This window comes from Vulpes lagopus, chromosome 1 (assembly GCF_018345385.1).
Source record: "Vulpes lagopus strain Blue_001 chromosome 1, ASM1834538v1, whole genome shotgun sequence".
In the NCBI taxonomy this organism is placed as follows: Eukaryota; Metazoa; Chordata; class Mammalia; order Carnivora; family Canidae; genus Vulpes; species Vulpes lagopus.
This window is the reverse complement of record NC_054824.1, coordinates 5,776,293-5,796,834: the sequence shown is the minus strand read 5'-3', so window position 1 is coordinate 5,796,834 and position 20,542 is coordinate 5,776,293. Positions and strand designations below refer to the sequence as shown.

General features: G+C 42.0%; 1 protein-coding gene across 2 annotated transcripts in view; it reads right to left on the bottom strand.

Annotated features, from left to right (window-relative positions):
• SLC22A16 (solute carrier family 22 member 16) overlaps window positions 1-20,542 on the bottom strand; it is a 40,884-nt gene that overhangs the window by 6,950 nt on the left and 13,392 nt on the right. For both annotated transcript variants that reach the window (XM_041725814.1, XM_041725806.1), the window contains exons 2-5: window positions 18,633-19,112; window positions 9,742-9,859; window positions 4,850-5,381; window positions 1,894-2,021 (exon numbers count right to left, since the gene is read on the bottom strand). In XM_041725814.1, the coding sequence (XP_041581748.1) occupies window positions 1,894-2,021; window positions 4,850-5,381; window positions 9,742-9,859; window positions 18,633-19,112 (1,258 nt within the window). The remainder of the gene's footprint in view (window positions 1-1,893; window positions 2,022-4,849; window positions 5,382-9,741; window positions 9,860-18,632; window positions 19,113-20,542) is intronic.

Genomic DNA, 20,542 nt, shown 5'->3' with positions numbered 1-20,542 from the left:
TTTTGCTGGAAGCATTTCTCAACAGTGAAATTTCTCCCACTCCATTCCTGCTGCCCTTAATGTCCTCTACTTCCCGCTGGGACTCCCAAAGACTTCCCACATTCCACCTTTTCGCTCTCATCTCCTGTCTGCCAGCCGGACATGGAGATCCAGGTGACCTGGGGTTCATGTGTTGAGGTTGGCAGAGCCTCTGTCAACCTGAATCCCCAAATGACTCCGTGGAGCCAAACACCCCCTCACCACTCCTGCCACCACCAACCAGGTAGACCCTCATCAAACCTTCTATGAGCAAGAAATAAATACCTGTGATGTGAAGTCACTGGCATTTGACGATGCCTCTAATAAAGCAACTAATGTCACCTTGTTACCCTACACCCTAATTACTGTGTGTTTGTGGGATGAATTTGTTGACAGTATCTCTTGTAGACGGGATTTGTTGAAGGAATGAATGTAACTTAAAAAAAACATGGACACGTGTTGATACTGACATTTGGGGAGAAACTTTTATTAGAAGGAAGAAATTTGGGGTTAAGTGTTGGCGCCCTATTTCTAGAAATCCCCATCAGCTACTTTCCTGTCTTCCCTATTATCACAGGGGCTTAACCATTATAGAACTTGAGGGTTCTGGGGTTCCCCTAAATCTTCACAAATTCAAAGGCAGCTGCCATCAGCTCAACTAGTATACCTGTAAACCACTTAAAACAAACAAACAAACAAAAAGGTGTGGATGAAGTTCCCTCAAATTGGCAGCAACCTCCCGGTCCTGAGTAGTTTTACTGCCTGCATATAGTTGTATATCAATCCTCTGGAAATTTCAGTGACATAAAACATTTGATTCACCAACCTTGAGAATTAAGTGAAATGGTACTATAAAAAGAAGTCACTGGTTAACTTAAAGTAAATTTCAAACAACATATAAAATCTTAAATGCCTTGGCTCTAAATGTTGAGATACTATTGCTGAACAATCACATAATCCTAGAGAAAATTATAGAAAGTATTTTAAAGTGTAGTTACCATGACCACATTTTCCAAATCAAGAATGAAAAACACAGGTTCTGATAACATTTGGGGGGGCGGGTGTGGAGAAGCACTTACTGGATGCAAGAGTTATTCTAGGGGATGGTGTTTGCCCAAATATAGGAATGGGAGGGTGCTTTCAGTAGTTTATGGCATCGTTTCTCAGTGGGAAACTGCATTCTTAAGAACAAGTTCCTTGAGGGATTTAGGCATACCAGAAATTGGAAACTACTCATCTACTGCAATGAAAGACAAGACTATTTAAATTGAAACAGTCCTGAAGACAGAACTCATTACGTCCTTCAGATGTCTCTATGGCTCCCTCCCTCTTTCAGGTTTCTAATCCACTGTCACCTTCTCTGCGAGGCACACCATCCTCCATCACCCTGGATAAAGCAAACACACGTGTCACACACACACACACGCACACATGCATTCTCCATCGCTTATCCTGTTCTGGTTTTCTTCATACTTGTAGAAACTAGATTCACTGTGAGTCTTCAGCACCTAGAACGACACCTGCCACCTGACAGATGCTGGATACATATTTGTTGAATGAATGAACGTTTAAGATTACAATAATCACTGGAAGAGGTGATCAACTGTCCTCCTTTGGGACCTCTGTGTTTACAAAATACAACAGTGGCCATCTCTGGGAAGTGAGATTACGGGTGCTTTTTTTTTTTCTTAACATTTTTTTTTCCTTAATCTTTTTACCATGAACATATAATACTTACACAACAGAGAAAGGATGGTTTTTAAAAGAACACATTTAAAAATATTATGTATATACTCTGTATGTCTGAATTGATCTTCATATCTGCTGTCCTAGTGTAACTGACCACGCCCTAAATTAGACATAAAAATAACTCACCTTGGGGATCACCATAACCACACCACAGAACAGTGCACCTGAGATAAGGGCGAAGGCCAGAATGCTTCTTCTCCCTATACGGTCTATCCCCAGGCACATGAAGATGTAAGCAGGAATTTCCACTGCACCTGTCAATGAGCGAAAGGGCCCTCGATAAGCCACGGCAACCAACTGCGCGACAGGACATCGCCTTCTAACCCACCACCCAAAAGGGATGATCAGCCCTCTCCCCACTCCCAGGAGCCCCTCAGAGCTATCCAACGACTGCCCTGCAAGCTCTGCCCCTTTTTAAACTCCCTGTAGGGAGGAGGATGTGTCCCGTGAAGTACACAGTCCCGCAATCCGCCTGGCACTCATCACCGCCCTAGGAACCTTGCCCCCCACCAGGCTGGAAGCGGCCCAGGACACGCACAGGGGGCCCAGAGGACAGGCATGTCAGATGAATACATCAGTAAATTCACAGACGACCAGTGGATAATTTCTGACCTTTGATTTCTCACGCTTGATAGAACTAGGGAAAATTCTAGATGAGTGATTTCAAAGTTTAGGAACTAAAGTAGAAAATTCGTGTGGGCTAGGTAGACAAACTAATGATAAGGCATGATGGATTTTATTTTATTTATTTTATTTTATTTTTTATTTATTTATGATAGTCACAGAGAGAGAGAGAGAGAGAGAGAGAGAGAGAGAGGCAGAGACAGAGGCAGAGGGAGAAGCAGGCTCCATGCACCAGGAGCCCGACATGGGATTCAATCCCGGGTCTCCAGGATCGCGCCCTGGGCCAAAGGCAGGCGCCAAACCGCTGCGCCACCCAGGGATCCCGCGTGATGGATTTTAAATCTAAAAGTAAACATCTGGGACTCCTGGGGGGCCCAGTGGTTGAGAGCTTGCCTTCAGCTCAGGGCGGGATCCTGGGGTGCCAGGATCGAGTCCCACATCGGGCTCCCTGCATGGAGCCTGCTTCTCCCTCTGCCCATGTCTGCCTCTCTCTGTGTGTCTCTCATGAATAAATAAATAAAATCTTAAAAAAACAAATAAATAAAAGTAAACATTTAAAAATCTAACATGAGGGGCACCAGGGTGGCTCAGTGGTTGAGCGTCTGCCTTTGGCTCAGGGTGTGACCTGGGATCGAGGATCGAGTCCCTCATCAGACTCATTGCAGGGAGCCTGCTTCTCCCTCTGCCTGTGTCTCTGCCTCTCCCTCTGTGTCTCTCATGAATAAATAAATAAAATACATATATTTTTAAATCTAACACAAGTCCCCTACAGGACGGAAACTTCCTTGGGCCTCTTTTTACTGCCCCACCACAAAAGTAAAGAGCTGCATCTTAAAAGCTCTTCTCTTGAAAAACCAAAGTTTTTGAATCTGAGATCCAGAGCCAGAAAGTTCTATGTCTATCTACCAGCCAGAATGAAATAGGAAGCAAGCACGAAGATCCTGTGCCCAAGCGAGCAAGTCCAACGGTCTCCTTCAGGAAGCTGCCATTCTTCAGCAGCCTAGATCGTGCACGTAATTCAGTCTTCAAGTTCTTCCCTCCCTCTGCTCCTTGCCTAACCTCAGATGCAACCCACCACTGCCGCTCAGGAGTGACGTGCCCTTGTCCACGCAACTGCAGGACGTTGCAAGCCCCTGGAGAGGCAGGCCCGAGTCTATGTCTCCCCCAGCTTCGGAACACATCATCGGGTAGATACATATACTCCGAGGGAACGTTCTCAGTAGTACATCAGAAATCAAACTCAGCTGCTGCTGCTCAAAAAAAATAAAAGTGGCCCAGGCCAAGGCAAAGATTAACATCCTGAGCCACCTCCGAGAGCTGGTCCCTCTTCCTTTCACTGGCCTGGAGAAGACTCCATCTTAGAAACATTGTTATACTTATGAGATGTCCCAGTTTCTTGAGAATGCATATGTCCATTAAAACTAGGAAACTGTATCATAAAGATCTAAAGCTCCAGCTTCCCGAAGCTTCCCTGTGTCACACCGCACCCCACTGGGTCCTCCCGCCACTTGCTGCTCTGTTCTAGGAACGCTGCATCATTTCTCAAACTGACATACAGAATGTTTGAAGCCAAGACGGACTCAGTCTGCAAACTTGCTGGTTTGCCCAAGAGAATAAAGGTGGGTTTTTCCCCCTTAAAATGACTTCTCTCATAATTCCTGCTGAGCTATCATGAACAAAAACAGATGTGTCATCGGAGCACTCCAATGAGAAGGGATGATATCTATGTGTAAAAATGTAAAAGCAAGATTTTCTGAGGATAATAGCAAGTGCAGGCAGCCTTTGTGAAAATAGCCAGGAGTTGCAACTAGATGGACAAATACAGATTTCTAATATTCCTCTCATGTTGGGTGTGAATTTGGACGGCCCTCGGAGTCATGCCTCAAGACGTCACAGCAATCTCTTGAGCCATTTTAACCTGCTACTAGAATGGAAGAAGCATGACAACGAAATTAGAGTTGCATGTATTTAAGTGATTTTCTTCACTGAAATTTCTAAATTCAGCACTTTTGAAGGTAGAAAGATACCAGAAGATCTCCAAGACACATTAAATCTTAAAAGGAAAACCACCTACGAAGAACAACAGGTAAGGAATGATCTCTTGATCTGCACAAATGTATGGAAATGTGTCGAAAGATATAAAAGAGCACAAGCCAGATATTAAAGACGTCACCTCTCAAAGAGAGTTCTGAGATGGGGGTGGGCTTATAGGAAGGAAGCAAGCAAGGAGCAGAGGCAGAAAAGGAAAGAGGGACTAAATTCTTCTGACTGCATTGTTTAAAAAAAAAAAATATATATATATATATATACCTGGCATTCCAGTCTAATAACACTAAAAGAGGCCATAATAATACAGTGGGCAGTATTGTTCCTGGTAGAGAAAAGACAATAAAAGCACACTAAAAACATGGTAGAAACATCAGTTCATTGCTACACTTAAATATATTTAACTACTTACCCATGAGGAAGAGGTTTAAATATTCATTGCCTCCTAAATTAACAGAATTCAAGGAGAAGAAGTAGAATCCCAAACACCCCGTGAACCAAATCAGCCAAACAGTAAGTGTCCTCGTTCCAACATTCCAGTCACAAAACAGATCTAATAGGTTGTGCTTCTTAACTTCAAGGGGTTCATTACCAACAGGATCATTTAGATCCAGTGACAAAAGTTCTGACAGTTTACAGGAGCTGGCCCTATTCCACTTGGCAATCGTATCAACTACTTTTTGCGCTTCTTCATATCTTCCCTCTGAGAGAAGCCAAAAAGGTGTCTCTGGGAGTATCCAACAGCACAGGACAAAGGGGATAGTCACTGTGGAGAGGACTATCTGATAGATCCACCAGGTCCTGACAAAGTAGCCTGTCAAAGCCACCACCATTGTTCCAATTGCAAAAAAGGAATGCATCTGGATGCATGCCCACGTCCGAGCCTTCATGCCAATAAATTCCGTCACATAGACAAACACCACCACGAGATAGCCACTTCCAGACTGAAAAACAAAGCAGGGAGGGTGGTCCAGATTTAAGGTCACATTTATAACTGCTAAGGGGTCTGATCTCTCTGCATATCACACACAGGCAAGAAAGAAAATGACGACAATTGTTTTCTGAAACCCATACCACATTGATAAAATCATGTTGATTCCAATCCATCCTTCTTCTTTCAATGGTTCTTTTCATCCTCCCTCCACCCTCGCCACCCCAAATGGCTCACACTTGAGAGGTTATGTATGATATAAACGAGAGGATATGAATGATATATGTTGGACACTGCCTTTTCTTATAGAGGATCATAAGTATTCCTCTATACTGTGAATTTATTTCTCACTTAACATAAATATAAACATGCATGCAAATTTATCTACATATAAGAGGTCCTTATCATTAAGTCCTAAATTGTTAAATGGGAACCAAAAATTATGGTAACTAGTGGGAAGAAAAAGATTTGATTGAAACTTTATTTTAACAGGCAACAAAAGAGAAAATAAATTGGGCTTCATGAAAATTAGAAACGTCTGCGCATCAAGGGACACCACCAACAGAGTGAAAAGGCAGCCTATGGAATGAGATATTTACAAATCATATATCTGTTAAGAAATTAATATGCAGGATAGACTGAAGACTCCTAAAATTCAACAATAAAACAAACAATCCAATTCAAAATAAGCGAAGGATTTGGATTTTTCCAAAAAGATATACGAATGGCCAATAACCAATGAAAGGATGCTCAACATTCCTAACCATTAGGGAAACGCAAATCAAAGCCACGATGAGATACCACCTCATGGCCATTAGGATAGTTACTATTAAAAAAAACAACAACAGAAGATAACAAACGTTGACCGAGATATGGAGAAACTGGAACCTTTGAGCACTATTGGTGGGAATATAAAATGGTACAGGTGCTATGGGAAACCACACGGGGATTTCCCCAGAAAACTAAAAATAGAATTCCCATATGATCCAGCAGTCCCACTTTGGATATAGACCCGAAATAACTGAAAGTGAGATCTCAAAGAAATATTTGTACACCCATGTGTGTAACAGCATTATTCACAATGGCTAAAATGCAGAAGCAACACAAGCATCCATGCACAGATGGATAGAGGAGTGGTCTACACATACAATGGAATATTATTCAGCCTTAAAAAGGAAGGAAAGTCTGACACATGCTACAACATGCATGCGCTTTAAGGCCAGTACTCGAAGTGAAATAAGCCCATAACAAAAAGATAAAATACTGTATGATTCCACTTATATGAGGTACATAGTGTAGCTGAAATCATAGAGATAGGATGTAGAATGTGGTGGCCAGGGGCTGGGGGAAGAGGAAAGGAGGGTTGCTTTTTAGTGTGTATAGAGTTTCAGTTTTGCAAAATGAAAAGAGTTCTGGAGATGGATGCTGGTTATAGTTGCACAACAATATGAATGTACTTAATATCACTGAAAGGTAGACTTAAAAATGGTTAAGATGGTAAATTTTATGTGTATTTTACCACAATTTTTTGAATTGGGGAAAATCAACTTGATTTTGAAAATAAGCCTATCTTTAACAAAATTTAATAGCAATATGTGATCATTCTTGGAATAAACAAAGAATGAATCAAATAATGGGTTTTGGTGTGTGTGTAGGGGGGGGGATGATGAAAGGATTAGTATTTTTCCTATAAGATTATTTCACATTTGACTTTTATAACACACATCATAAAGTTAATTTTTGCAAAATTATTCAAGAGCCAAAGGCCTCTCTTAATCCTTTGATATTCAAATCACACTTTCCTGGAGGCTCATCACGTCATTATCCTTGTGGATGTTAATTTCTTCAAAAGTTAACTGGTCTACCTTTGCCACATCCCAGTTGGCCAAGGGATTTGGGTAGGATTTAGTTTTCCCCATTGCTTTCAAAGACCTTTTATAGTCAAACATCTTTTGTAAGGCCTGCAATTTCACCTCGCATCAGAAAGTCAGAAAGAAGCTGGCCTACCAGCAATTTCCTGTGACAGAGAGGATGACGCTAGTGGTAAGCAGGGCTGTGCGGGGTGGGGCCTACTGCGCTAATGTTCAGCCCGATACTTTTGTGACAACGCCTTTCATTTCTCCATATGGCCTTGTAATTGCAAGACTCAGAAAATGAACCCTGATAAGGAGAACTCCCACACCCAAGAATCTGGTTGTTTGATGAATGTTCGCTGCTCTTACAGTACACAAGGATGGTGACAGCCATCAAATACCACAAATTTCCCCCATTAAGTTAAGCAGTGACATCAGTCCCTGGCAGGTTTTTTTCCAGGTGCGTTCTGAATCCACTCCTACTCCCTCTAGGTTACTTCTGTCACTGGGTTCAAATAATCCTTTTGAGCAAAGGATTAACCCAACTATATAATTCCAAAACACTCCCTGGATCCATTCACACCCGTCACTTCTACTGATAACGCCCTGCTCTTCACATCTACCCTGAGCCCTCTGCCCCACGCCCCACGGCAGCTGGAACAGCCACGTGGGCCCACCTGAACCCCTGCAGGAGATTCCCATTGCCTCGAGGAAATCAAGGAAACTCGTGATCACCCTCCAAGGCCCCGGTTGGTCATCCCTCTCCCCATCAGCCTCAGCAAGGTTATTTCACCTCCTCTCTAGTCTCCAGACACCCAGACCTCCAATTCCTTCTCATCTTACTTGCTGCCTCTGCCTGGAATGTTCTTGTCTTACCTACCCCTCAGGACTAAAAGGCCCCTGACTCTCCAGACTCCCCAACCTCCCAACTTAAGACCCGCTCGCTCCCCGCTCCCACTGTCACACCTCCACTATCAACATTGTATTTTTGAGGATGGCCCATCAGTGTTTTGACTTTCCCACTACACTGTAGGGTCACTGAAACAGTCCGGTCTGGTTTACTTAGCATAACATCTGCGGGCAGATCAATAAATGTGTTGAGCAAATGAGCCGGCCTGCATCTTCCCTACTCAGAGTTCAACCGCAGCCACATTTCTCAGGAAAATCAAAGACAAGAGCCACAGACAATTAAGCTACATTGACAAATGTGTTCAATGAGTGGCCGTCTCATTTTCTCAGGTCTGAAAATAAACACATGGTATTTGCAAGACCGAAACAGGTATTTTCAGAATTTATCCTCTTAAGTCTTTGCACCCTCTCCGTACCTGTGCCTCTGGTGAACCATCATTCCCACCAAGGGTCTCATCAAATCTCACTCTGCAGTCACAGAGCCATTTCCTCTTATTCCATCCTCAGTGGAGACAGACTGCCGCTTGTTATCTTTTGTATTTAAAAACTCTTTACATTTCTAAATATAGATAATTACTTTTTTTCTTAAGGTCCTGCACCTCCTAATTCTCCTAATTTTTTTTTCTTTTTATGCATCATCCCTATCCTTGGCCATTTGCGTGGCTGCCTAGGAACCCTGTCCAGCCTGTGAGTGCTGGGACACCCTCTGAGCTCGCAGTCCTTGGCTTCTCCCTGGAATCTTGGCTCATACATCCTGGTGAGAGGGGACACATGCCCGCCCGTTCAGCTAGGTCACAAGCTCCTCCCACAGACAGAAACCTCACGCCACTACCCTTGACCAGTGACCTCCAAACAGATTCACTGCGGCTGGCCTCTGGCAGTCTGGAGCCTGTCTGAAAGCCTCACTGAGTGTGGGGACACTTCCTCCCTGGCTGGTCCACTTCTGATGACAGTCCCCACCAGAAGGACCGCCAATGTCACGTCAGGTGCCCTACCGTGAATACTAACTGTAATTTCCCTGGGTCCTGATAAAAACCCGGTGAAGCATGTAGTATTTTCTGCAGTTTACAGCTTAGAAACTAAGGCTCAAAGAGGACCACCTGTTTGCCCAAGGCCACACAACTAAAAAGCCAAAATATGGCAAAGCTGGTACTCAAACCCATGCCCTTTCCCTACATGTCCCTGTTCCTCATAACAGAAAAGCCTGATGCCTTCTTGTTCTCTTCCCTGCTGCACACTACACAGACGACTCTCTTAACAACACACCTTAAGCGTCTGTTGGGCTCGTGCATACAGGGTCTGACTAGGCCACTGTAATTGCTCAGAAATGAAATGACGCCTCAGTAATTGGGGAATGCGGATCATGTGCCAGGCATGGGGTCAAACAAAAGGTCTCTGCCTCGTAAGCAACCATTTTTCATTTTAATGAGCTTCACTGTAAACACAGGGCGCCACTATCCCACAAAAAAGACTTCTCAGTGGAATGAACAAAGATTAGTCCTTGATCGCTCTCACCACATGCCAAAGGACCCAAACTAAGACAGTCGGGCTCGACGTGAAAACACTGCAGCCGAATTAATGAGGTCTTTGAAAAGCACACACACAACTCACCATGGCAAGAAGAAAGCGTGCGATCATGAAGCTGTAATAATCAAACGAGAACGCCGCTGCTATGCCAAAGAAAAATATGCCAGCGCTTGTGGACCACAAGACAAGGCGTCTTCCTTTCCTGAAAAATAAGAATCACACAGTGGAACAAGCAAGGTAATGGTTATAACAGTTCGAACACCCACTCAATTCACAGAAGTTGAGTGTTGCCTACGTATCTCATAGCTTATGTACTGGTTCCTGCTGTTCATTCATCTATTTGGGGAAATAGTGAGTGGACACATGACTTCTTCAAGAGGCCAGTCTTTCGGTGGAGAGGCCCCCACCCAAGCCACTAATATACGTACATGATCACCCTGGGCGATCCCCAGAGGGCCTCCTAACCCAGGACTGCTGAGGGAAAGGAGGGTTTGTCCTTTTGCTCCCAGACTTCTGCTGTCTGACCTGTTGGACCATCTTCCCTGTAGGGCTGGCTCTGCCCACACGGGTAGAGAAGGTCTTGCCAAGCCTCTTTAAAAACAGGTGGGTGGGGGATTGGGGTAACTGGGTGAGGGGCCCTGAGGAGGGCACTTGATGGGATGAGCACTGGGTGTTACACTGGTGTCACGCTGGCAAATTGAACTTCAATAAAAACAAATGAAAAATAAGCAGATAAAAGTAAAGAATAAAAAAATAAAAACAGAGGGCTTGCTACATTCTGCTCCTAGAATACGGGGCTTGCTTGCTCTGCATTTTCATAATTGGGAGGGGCATTTATTTGCCTAAAAAGCAAACAAACAAATTATAATCCTGACAGATTTTTTAAAAATTGAGATATCATTCACAAACCACAGAGTCCGGCCTTTGCAAGTATACGGTGCAGGGGCTTTCAGTGTATTCACCAAGTCGTGCAGCCCTCATGACTAATTCCAGGATATTTTTCATCACTCCAAAAAGAAACTGCTCGCAGGAGCTGTCATCCCGCCTTTTGTGCGCACCCCCTCCCTCCAGCTCCTGACTTCCACTAACCTACTGTCTGTCTCCAGGGAGTTGCTTACTCTGGACATTTTATATTAACAGAGTGGCACAATATATGGCCTGTGGTGTCTGGCTTCCTTTACTTAGCATTGTGTCTGTAAGATTCGTCTGTGATGCAGTGTGTATCGGTACTTCATTCCTTTCTGGGTCTAAATAACACTCCACTGGGTGGCTATACCACATTTGTTTATCTATCCATCAGTTGAAAGCCATTTGGATCGCCTCTGCTTCCCAGCTATGGGGAATAATGCTGCCGTGAACATTTTGTGAGCAAAATTTTGTGTTCGGTTCTCTTGGGTATGTAGCCAGGAGCGGAATTGCCGGCACCTACGATAACCCTATGTTTAACATTTGGAGGAACTGCCAAACTGCTTTCCAAAGTGGCTCCCCATTTTTACAATCTCACCCACAATGGACGAATTTCTCCACATCCTTGACGACACGTGTCCGTTATTGTCTGTCTTTCTGATTACGGCCATCCTCATGAGTGTGCAGGGGTATCTCACTGTGGTTTTGATGTGCACTTCCTTCATGACTGATGATGTTGAGCATTTTTATATGTGCTTCTTGGCCATTTGCACATATTCTTTAAAGAAATATCTATCTAAATCCTTTGCCCGTTTTTAAACTGGATTATTTGTCCTTATATTGTTGAGTTATAAGAGTTCTTCATATATTCAGGATCCTGGGCTCTTATCAGATATGTGGTTAACAAATATTTTCTGCCTGTGAGTTGTCCCTGACAGATAATTTTAAGGCAAAAGATTATAGCCTTGAGATTCCAACCAACACATTTCCCTGGTAAAGTGGAGGATACACAAGCTAATAAAAAACTGTCCTCTGCACACTCTCAGCTTTCTATGCTCCCACACACACACTTGTAGGGATGCTTGGGCCTACACATGCATGGTCTCCAAACTCATCTGAGCCCTGAATGCCATTTCATACTTTTTACCCACCGCTCCCCTCATCAACCTCCTCTGCCACCCACAATGTCTGCACCTCCCATCTCCTTTTTTTTTTAAAGAAGAACTTTTTTTTTTAAATTTTTATTTATTTATGATAGTCACACAGAGAGAGAGAGAGAGAGGCAGAGACACAGGCAGAGGGAGAAGCAGGCTCCATGCACCGGGAGCCCGACGTGGGATTCGATCCCGGGTCTCCAGGATCACGCCCCGGGCCAAAGGCAGGCGCCAAACCGCTGCGCCATCCAGGGATCCCTGCACCTCCCATCTCCTGCAGAGAACAGAGACCATCAAAGAGAAAGCCCCACAACTTCCTGCTGGGCCCACCTGGCAACACAACCTGCATTCTGCATTCAGCTTTCTCTTCTTCCCTCCTCTCTGGAGACACCCAACCCACCCTTTTCTCTCCAGATACCAGTTTGCAATCTTTGTATTGGATCGTGCCTCTTCCCTCCTCCTCTGAGAACTTATTCTAACAATTATTTCTTTGGCCTCTCTCTTTCTCTCTCCTCGGACTCCTTCCTTTCAGTTTAAGTCTTTTCCAGCCAAAGACAAGAGCCTTCCATGGAACCTAGCACTCCATCAGCCACATTTCATCCTGTCTTTCCTCCACCAATGGCTTATCAGGAAGGAATACAGATGCCTCAACTCCTATGTCTCCTTAGCCGGTGACCACCAGGTCGCCACTGACTTTTCTGAGATGGCCCTCCAGTCACCAAGGACCCGCAGGCTGCCTCTCTCAGGTCCTTATCTGCCTGTCTCCTTAGTGCCATGGACCATTCCTGCTCTGAAGGCCCACTCCATCTCGGCTTGCTGAACACCACTCTCCACGTTTGGCCCAGGCCTCCCTGATGGACCACCTGCCTCAGCGTCGGCATTTCCCAAAGTCCTCTACTGCACGCTCTGGGCCCTTGAGATGTCATCTTCCTCCCTGCCTCTGATTCCTAAGAACATGCTGTCAACTGCCCACATGCCTTCTGGTCCTAGTGGCTCTGCTCCACTTGTTTTTTTGTTTATTTGTTTGTTTTTAAGATTTTTCATTTATTTATTAGAGAAAGAGAGAGCACAAGTGGAGGGGAAGGGGCAGAGGATGAGGGAGAAGGAAAAGCAGACTCCGCTGAGCAGGGAGCCCGATTTGGGGCTCGATCCCAGGATCCTGAGACCATGACTCCAGCCAAAGGCAGACACTTCACTGCCTGAGCCACCCAGGCACCCCGGCTCTTCTCCATTTCGAGGTCCTGCATAGCTGCTATCTTTGTTATTGGTGGTGGTGGTATTTCGATCTTCCCTTTCTTTCTTAATCCAGGGGTAGGACATGCTCATGGGAAAATATACCCAGACACGTTCCCTTTCTTCTGGAGTGGCTCTCTCCTTCATGTTTCCTGAATTGGTTGGTTTTCTTTCCTCTTCCTCCAGCATAGTGGTCACCGAATTACATCAGTTTAAAAATGCCCCCTCAAGGGGATCCCTGGGTGGCGCAGCGGTTTGGCACCTGCCTTTGGCCCAGGGCGCGATCCTGGAGACCCGGGATCGAATCCCACGTCAGGCTCCTGGTGCATGGAGCCTGCTTCTCCCTCTGCCTATGTCTCTGCCTCTCTCTCTCTCTCTCTCTCTGTATGACTATCATAAATAAATAATAAAAAAAAATTTTTTTAAATGCCCCCTCAATATGTGTCCACCTTTGCCTCTCTGTCTCTCCTACCTTCATTCAGGCCTTCGCCTCCCCTACATACATCACTCATCCCCACGGCCTCCCAACCAACCAGGCCTGAGCGCACCTCTCCCCCACTTCCCAGAAATAAAAACAATCCCAGGTGTAGTTTTGCTTCACTACCTTTATCCATCCTATGTGTCTGCCAAATGGGCCTCCCCACAATTCCCTGAACGCGCTAGGCTCTCTCATCCCACGAAGTCGTCCCCCCACCTCATAGAAAGCCTTCTCTATTGAGCATTTAAAACCCAGGTCAATGGGGCACCTGGGTAGCTCAGTGGTTGAGTGTCTGCCTTCAGCCTGGGGCGTGATCCTGGAGTCCTGGGATGGAGTCCCACATCGGGCTCCCTGCATGGAGCCTGCTTCTCCCTCTGCCTCTCTGTGTCTCTCACGAATAAATAAATAAAATCTTAAAAAAAATAAAATAAAATAAAACCCAGATCAAATGTGCAGCCTTTTCTGACCAGCCTCTGGGGTCTTGCAGCAGAAATGAAGAGAAAATGGAAGGTAGCAGTTAGGTATTCCGGCCTGGGTTCAAATCCCAGCTCCATTGCTTACTTTCTAAATAAACTTTCTGTGCCTCCTTTTCCATACCGGTACTTAAAATAGGGCCAATAGTGCCTACCTCACAGATTTCTTTAAATAATTAAATGAAATAATGCACAAGACATTTAGAATAGTACCGAGTGCATAGGAAATGGTTCATAAATGTGAGCTATTATTATTTTAAGAGCATTTATCACATTTCATTGAAATTATCTGTTTAAAACTCTTTCTCCTCCACTGTTAGCTCTGTAAGGATGGGATCAGATCTTATTTCTTTGCTTTTTATTATTTTTTATTATAATATATCAAACATACATCAGAATACATAAAAATATATATGTACAATTTGGAGAATAATAAAGACTCAAACATCTATGAAATCACAACCCAAAGCAAGAAAAAGATCATTGCCACTCTCCCAGTAGCATCTGAGAGAGGTGCTCTCTCTCACACCTCCCTTTGTGATTCCAAACCCCAAAATCCTTCCCCCCTTTTGGAAGGACCATTATCCTAATTTTAGTGACCATCAATTCCTTGCTCTTCATTCCATTTTAACATAGGCAGCCCTAAACAATACAGGTTACTTTTGCCAGTTTTTGAACTTTCTATAATCAAATGGTACTATGTGTATTATGGCTCTCTTCTTTCACTCAATACTATTTTTGGAAACTCATCTCTGTTGTTTGTGTAGCTATAGTTCATTCATTGAATGGCCACATATCCCACAGCAAGAAATACTGCAAAACGTGTCTACAATATGGCTGACATACATTTGGGTTGTTTGCATGGCCAGGCTGGTAGCAACAATGCTGTAGGAGCCTTTTAATGCATGTACCCACGTGGATGTGTGCAAGAGCTTCTCCAGAGGACAAGCCCTAGAACATGTGAACTGTACCTATCATCAACTTTTCTATATAATGATAAACCATTCTTCAAAGTTTTTTTGATTTGCATTTTCAGTTTGCACTCACACCAGCAGGGTGAAAACTCCTACTACTCCGTATCCTCACCAACACTTGGCATTACAAGAATTTCTACTTTTGACAACTGGTCAACAATAAATGGTACGGTTATATACCACTAACACTTTTTTCATCTCTTCATCAGACATTTGGATGTTCTCTTTTATGAAGTGATTTCAAATCTTTTTCTTAATCTTCTGTTAGGTTGTCTATCTTTTTTCCCAATTGATATAAAAGTCCTTTAAGTACTCTGGATTTTAATCCTTTGGTTACATGTAAAGCAAATATTCTCTCTCTCGCTCTCTGGCTTGTCTTTCTTCTTAATGGTGTCTTTTCGTGGACATAAATTCTTCTAGTGAAGTCAAATTTATCCATTTTTTTTTTCCTTCGTGGTTAGTGCTTTTTGTGTCTTCAAAAAGGTCATCCCTTCCTTCAAGTAGGTTCTGAAAATATTCTCTCATATTATCATCCTAACATTATATAGTTTTCCCTTTCCCATATGTGTCTTTAATCATTCTAGATTTTAATCCTGATTTTCATACTATAAGGTGTGAGGAAGGGACACTGGTTGTATTTTCTCCTATATGTCTAACAGTTGTCCCAGGACCACTCATTAATCCTTTTCCTGCTGATGTGTGATGCCTTATTTGTTCCATAGTTATATCTATAAATGCACTACTCACGGTCCTCTAAGGAGCTATCAATGGTTTGTCTAATGATACGTCTATTTATCTTAATGACTTGATTCTTGAAGTTTGTTATTTTCTCTATAGAAGTTTGCCATTTGTACACACGTTTTTGATAGATTTATCCATATATTTTTTATAATTTTTGGCTTTTGCAATGGCATTTTTTAAACTTTTTAAAAATTGAAGTATAGTTGACACATGGTTACATTAGTTTCAGATGTACAATATAGTGATTCTACAACTCTACACGTTATGCTATACTCACCACAAGTGTAGCTACCATCTGTGCCCACACAATGTTGTTATAATACTATTGACTATATTCCCTACACTAATAATGACTTATTTATTCCATAACTGGAAGCCTGTATTTCCCACAGCCCTTCACCCATTTCACGCACCCCCCACTGCCTCCCCTTTGGCAACCATCAGTTTGTTTTCTGTATTTATGAGTCTTGTTCTGCTTTTTATCTATTTGTTCATTTGTTTTGCTTTTTAGATTTCACATATAAGTGAAATCATATGATATTTGACTTTCTTTGACTTATCTCACTTAGCACAGTATCCTTCAGATCCATCCATGTTGTTGCAAATGACAAGTTTTTGTTCTTTTTTATAGCTGGAATATTATTCAGCCACATAATATTACATATAATCTATTAATATATTATTAATATATGTCACGTCTTCTTTATCCATTCATCTATCAATCGACACTTAGGTTGCTTCCATATCTGGACTATTGTAAATAATGCTACAATAAACATAAAGGAGCATATACCTTTTCAAATTAGTGTTTTCATTTTCTTTGGGTAAATACACAGTAATGGAATTACTAGATCATATGGTGTTCCTATTTTTAATTTTTTGAGGAACTTCCATATTATTTTTCCACAGCGATTGCACCAATTTACATTCCCACTAACAGTGTGAAAAGGTGCTTTTTTTCTTCACATTTTCACCAATATATGCTATTTCGTCTTTTTTTAATTTTAGCCATTCTGAGATGAAAGGTGGTATCTCATTGTGGTTTTGATTTGCATTTAGTGATGTTGAACATCTTCTCATGTGTCTGTTGGCTATCTGCATGTCTTCTTTGGGAAAATGTCTACTCACGTCTTCTGCCCATTTTTTTAATCAAATTATTTTTTTGGTATTCAGTTGTATAACTTCTTTATAGCTTTTGGGTACTAACCCATTATGGACATTTCATTTACAAATATCTTCTCCCATTCAGTAGGTTGCCTTTTTGTGCCGTTGATGGTTTCCTTCACTGTACAAAAGCTTTTTATTTTGGGGTAGTCCTAACGATTTATTTTTGCTTTTGTTTCCCTTGCCTGAGGGGACATTTCTAGAAAAATGTTGCTAAGGCCAATGTCAAAGAGATTATTGCTTATGTTTTCTTCTATGAGTTTTGTGGTTTCAGGTCTCATATTTAGGTTTTTATTCATCCCGTTTATTTTTGTGTGATATAAAAAAAATGGCCTGGTTCCATTCTATTGCATGTAGCTGTCCAGTTTTCCCAGCACTATTTATTGGAGAGATTGTCTTTTCCTCATCATATATTCTTGCCTCCTTTGTTATAGATTAATTAACCATATAAATGTGACTTTATTTCTGGGCTCTGCAGTGGCATTTAAAAAAATTTTTATATTTGTCACTAGTAGATAGAAACATAATTAATGTATATGTATTGATAACATGTCCAGTAATGTTCATTAGTTCAAATAATTCATCTGCTGTATTTTCTTCATACAGAATTATAATGGCTAAAAATAATGACTTTTCTTCTTTCTTTCTGCTTCTTTCTTTCTTTCCTCTGCTTCTCCCTCTCTTTTCTTTCTCTGTTTTGCTTTACAGTTCTAAGAATCTCCAATACAAAACAAAGCAGAAGCAGTATTTCATATGTCCTTATATGTTCCTGATTCCAAAGGAAAAGCTTTTAACATTTCACAGTAAAGATGTTCATGACAGATCTTTCTGTAGGAGATCTACCTATCATCAGGTTAAGGACATTCTACTTTTAGTTATGTCATGGATGGATTTTGAAATTTATCAAATGTTTTTTCTATATTTACTGAGTTGATAATATGAGTTTTGTCCTCTAATCTGTTAGTGTGGTAAATTCCATTGGTAGTTCCTAATACCTAAGTATATTTCAGACCTTATTCCTCTGCTTTCATGAATTTTAAACTCTCATATATTCTGTCTCTCTGATGTTTATTATTGATAATTTTTTCTGAACTCTCATTCATTTTATTCATTCTTTCTTTTCTTGTATATAATACGTTGTTTAAAATATCCAGGAATTTGTCAGTCACTCATTTTGGTTTTTATTTCTAGATGTTCTACACAGTTATTCTTCAATTTTATATCATTTAAAAATATAAATAAATAAATAAATAAATAAATAAATAAATAAATAAATAAAATACAATTACCAGGATCACTTGCCTGGCTCAGTTGGTGGAGCATGTGACTCTTGATCTTGAAAGGTTATGAATTCTAGCGTCATGTTGGGAGAACAGCTTACTTTAAATAAGTAACTGAATTAATTAATTAAGTTGATCTCTTTAACAAAATACAATTTCCAGATTTTTATCAATAATTTCAAGCTTGTCTTCTATTCCTTTAAGAGCAGTAAACATAGTGAATTTATTACTTAGATGCCTGACAATTCCAGTATTTGAAGTCTTTGTTCAGAAGGTCTGCTTTTGTTGTCTATTGCTTCTGCTGACTCTCACTTTATGAAACACAAGTTATGCAATTTGCCCAGGGCTCATGGCTAATAAGTGGTAGCACCAGGATCTGAACCCAGGTAGATTATCTTCAGAATCTAAGCTCTAACCACTATGTTTTTTGTGTGTCCCTAAATAGTAGATCAGCAAAGAGGTAGGTATTTAGATAGGAGGTATGAAAATTACTAAAGTTTTGAACATAATTTCCTGACCTCTAAGAAAACCAAATAGGAAGAACCCTACACTGATGCAATATTTCATTTTACCTGTCAGAAAGGTAGCCAAAAATCATCGCTCCCAGCAGGACTCCCAACATAAATACGGGCTGGATCACCTTTGCGAACCATTCTCGGTTACAGACCAGATCCCACTGAGTCACCACGGTGCTGTCCCACTTGCTCTTGTCATAGACGTAGCCATCCACACAAGGAAAGCTACTCTTAGGGCCATTATAATCAGAGTTCAAACCAGACTTCTCATCCCTCCGGAATCTGTGACAACTTGTGAGCTCCCAGACCTCACCGTTCTGTAGCTGCACTATAATCCGATCTTCATGGCCTGTGAAAAACAGGATCCAGATGTCCTCCAACCTCCAACTAGAGATATTGTGGAAAAGAACTCGACTCACGTTGCCTGGAGGCCTGCAGGTATGGTAGGGGGACACTGTCATGAACACAGAAGCCAAGTAGTGGATACCACAAGAGATGTTCTGGAAGGCACATATTAAATAGAGGACTATCTGAAATCTGCAAAGAGAAGAAAAGCAAGTTATTAATTCTGGCATATGGGCTAAAAAAGACTATAAATAACTATGAAGGTTGTTCATCACATTTAGCGTAATATATATACAGATGGATAAATACAGAAATAATTATAGATATGTTGCCATACATATATATATATTAGTATACATACATAGCTCTGTCTGTTAGGAGGACCCACATGTAATGACATTGCAATAAGGGAACTAAAGGGACCACATGAAATACTGCTTTTTTTGCTCCTTTTTCTGCTTCTATTCTTGCTAGGACCTACATCCTTTCCTTACACATGCCTTATAGATCAGATAATGTATGTCCTCCTTATAAAGGCCAACGAGTTAATGTTATTTCTTTGGAGTCTTCCATCACAGTAGATAACATCCAAGGAATGACCTGGTGGGGTCATCACGAACGTTTTCCAAGACCACTAACTCACCAAGACCCCTGGCTCCAGGGCATAAGTGACTTGTGGAGAGCACTTAAACACTCATCTTTGTTTCTGGGTGCCTGAGAAGACACGTGCACCAGACCACCATCCCAATAAAAACCCCAGACTCCGAGCAAAGATGAAACTCACCCTCCTTTCCTTTCCGAGACTCCCAGAAGCTCTGTCTGTATCTGCTCTATGTCTTCAATAAACTCTGCTCTCACTTCTTGGCTCACATTTGATTTCTATCTTGTTTTTGTTTTTTGGTTTTTGGTTTTTTGTTTGTTTGTTTGTTTGTTTTATTTCTATCTTGTGCGAAGCCAAGGACCCTCCTGGCTGGTCCTGTGGGACACCCTCAGGGTCCTCGAACCTGGCCAACCTGCATCAACATCCCCGTAGCAACACATACCCAGTGCCCAGATCTTGTTTTCTAAAAACCATTCTCCAGTAAAAGGAACCAGGAAAAGTGGTTGATTTAAGACCAGGACAGGGAAAATAAAAACTATGCCTAAAGCATCTTATGGTACCAGGAAGTAAAGAAATGCTCAAAATACAAAAGTTTGGGGCATGTCAAAGGGATACAGGAACCAATTTGAAAAAGCTCCCAACGGGCAAGGCTGAAACAATCTAAGCAACAAAATAAATAACATGGTATATCCCAAAGTATGAAATAAATATACAAGTCTATAAGCTGAGGTTTAATTTTATGTGTCAACATGACTGGGCTAAGGACCGCCCAGCTAGCTGGTGACCATTATTTTTGGATATGCTTATGAGGTTGTCTCTGGATGTGATTAACATTTGAATGGGTAGATGAAAGAAAGAAGATTGCTCTCACCAGTGGGGGGGCCTCATCCAATCCACCAAGGGCCTGACTAGAACAACAACAGGTGGTGGAAGGGCAAATGTGACCTTTCTGCTGGAGCTGAGACCTCCATCTTCTCCTCCCCTTGGACACCGACATACCTCATTCTCAGGCTTTTGGACT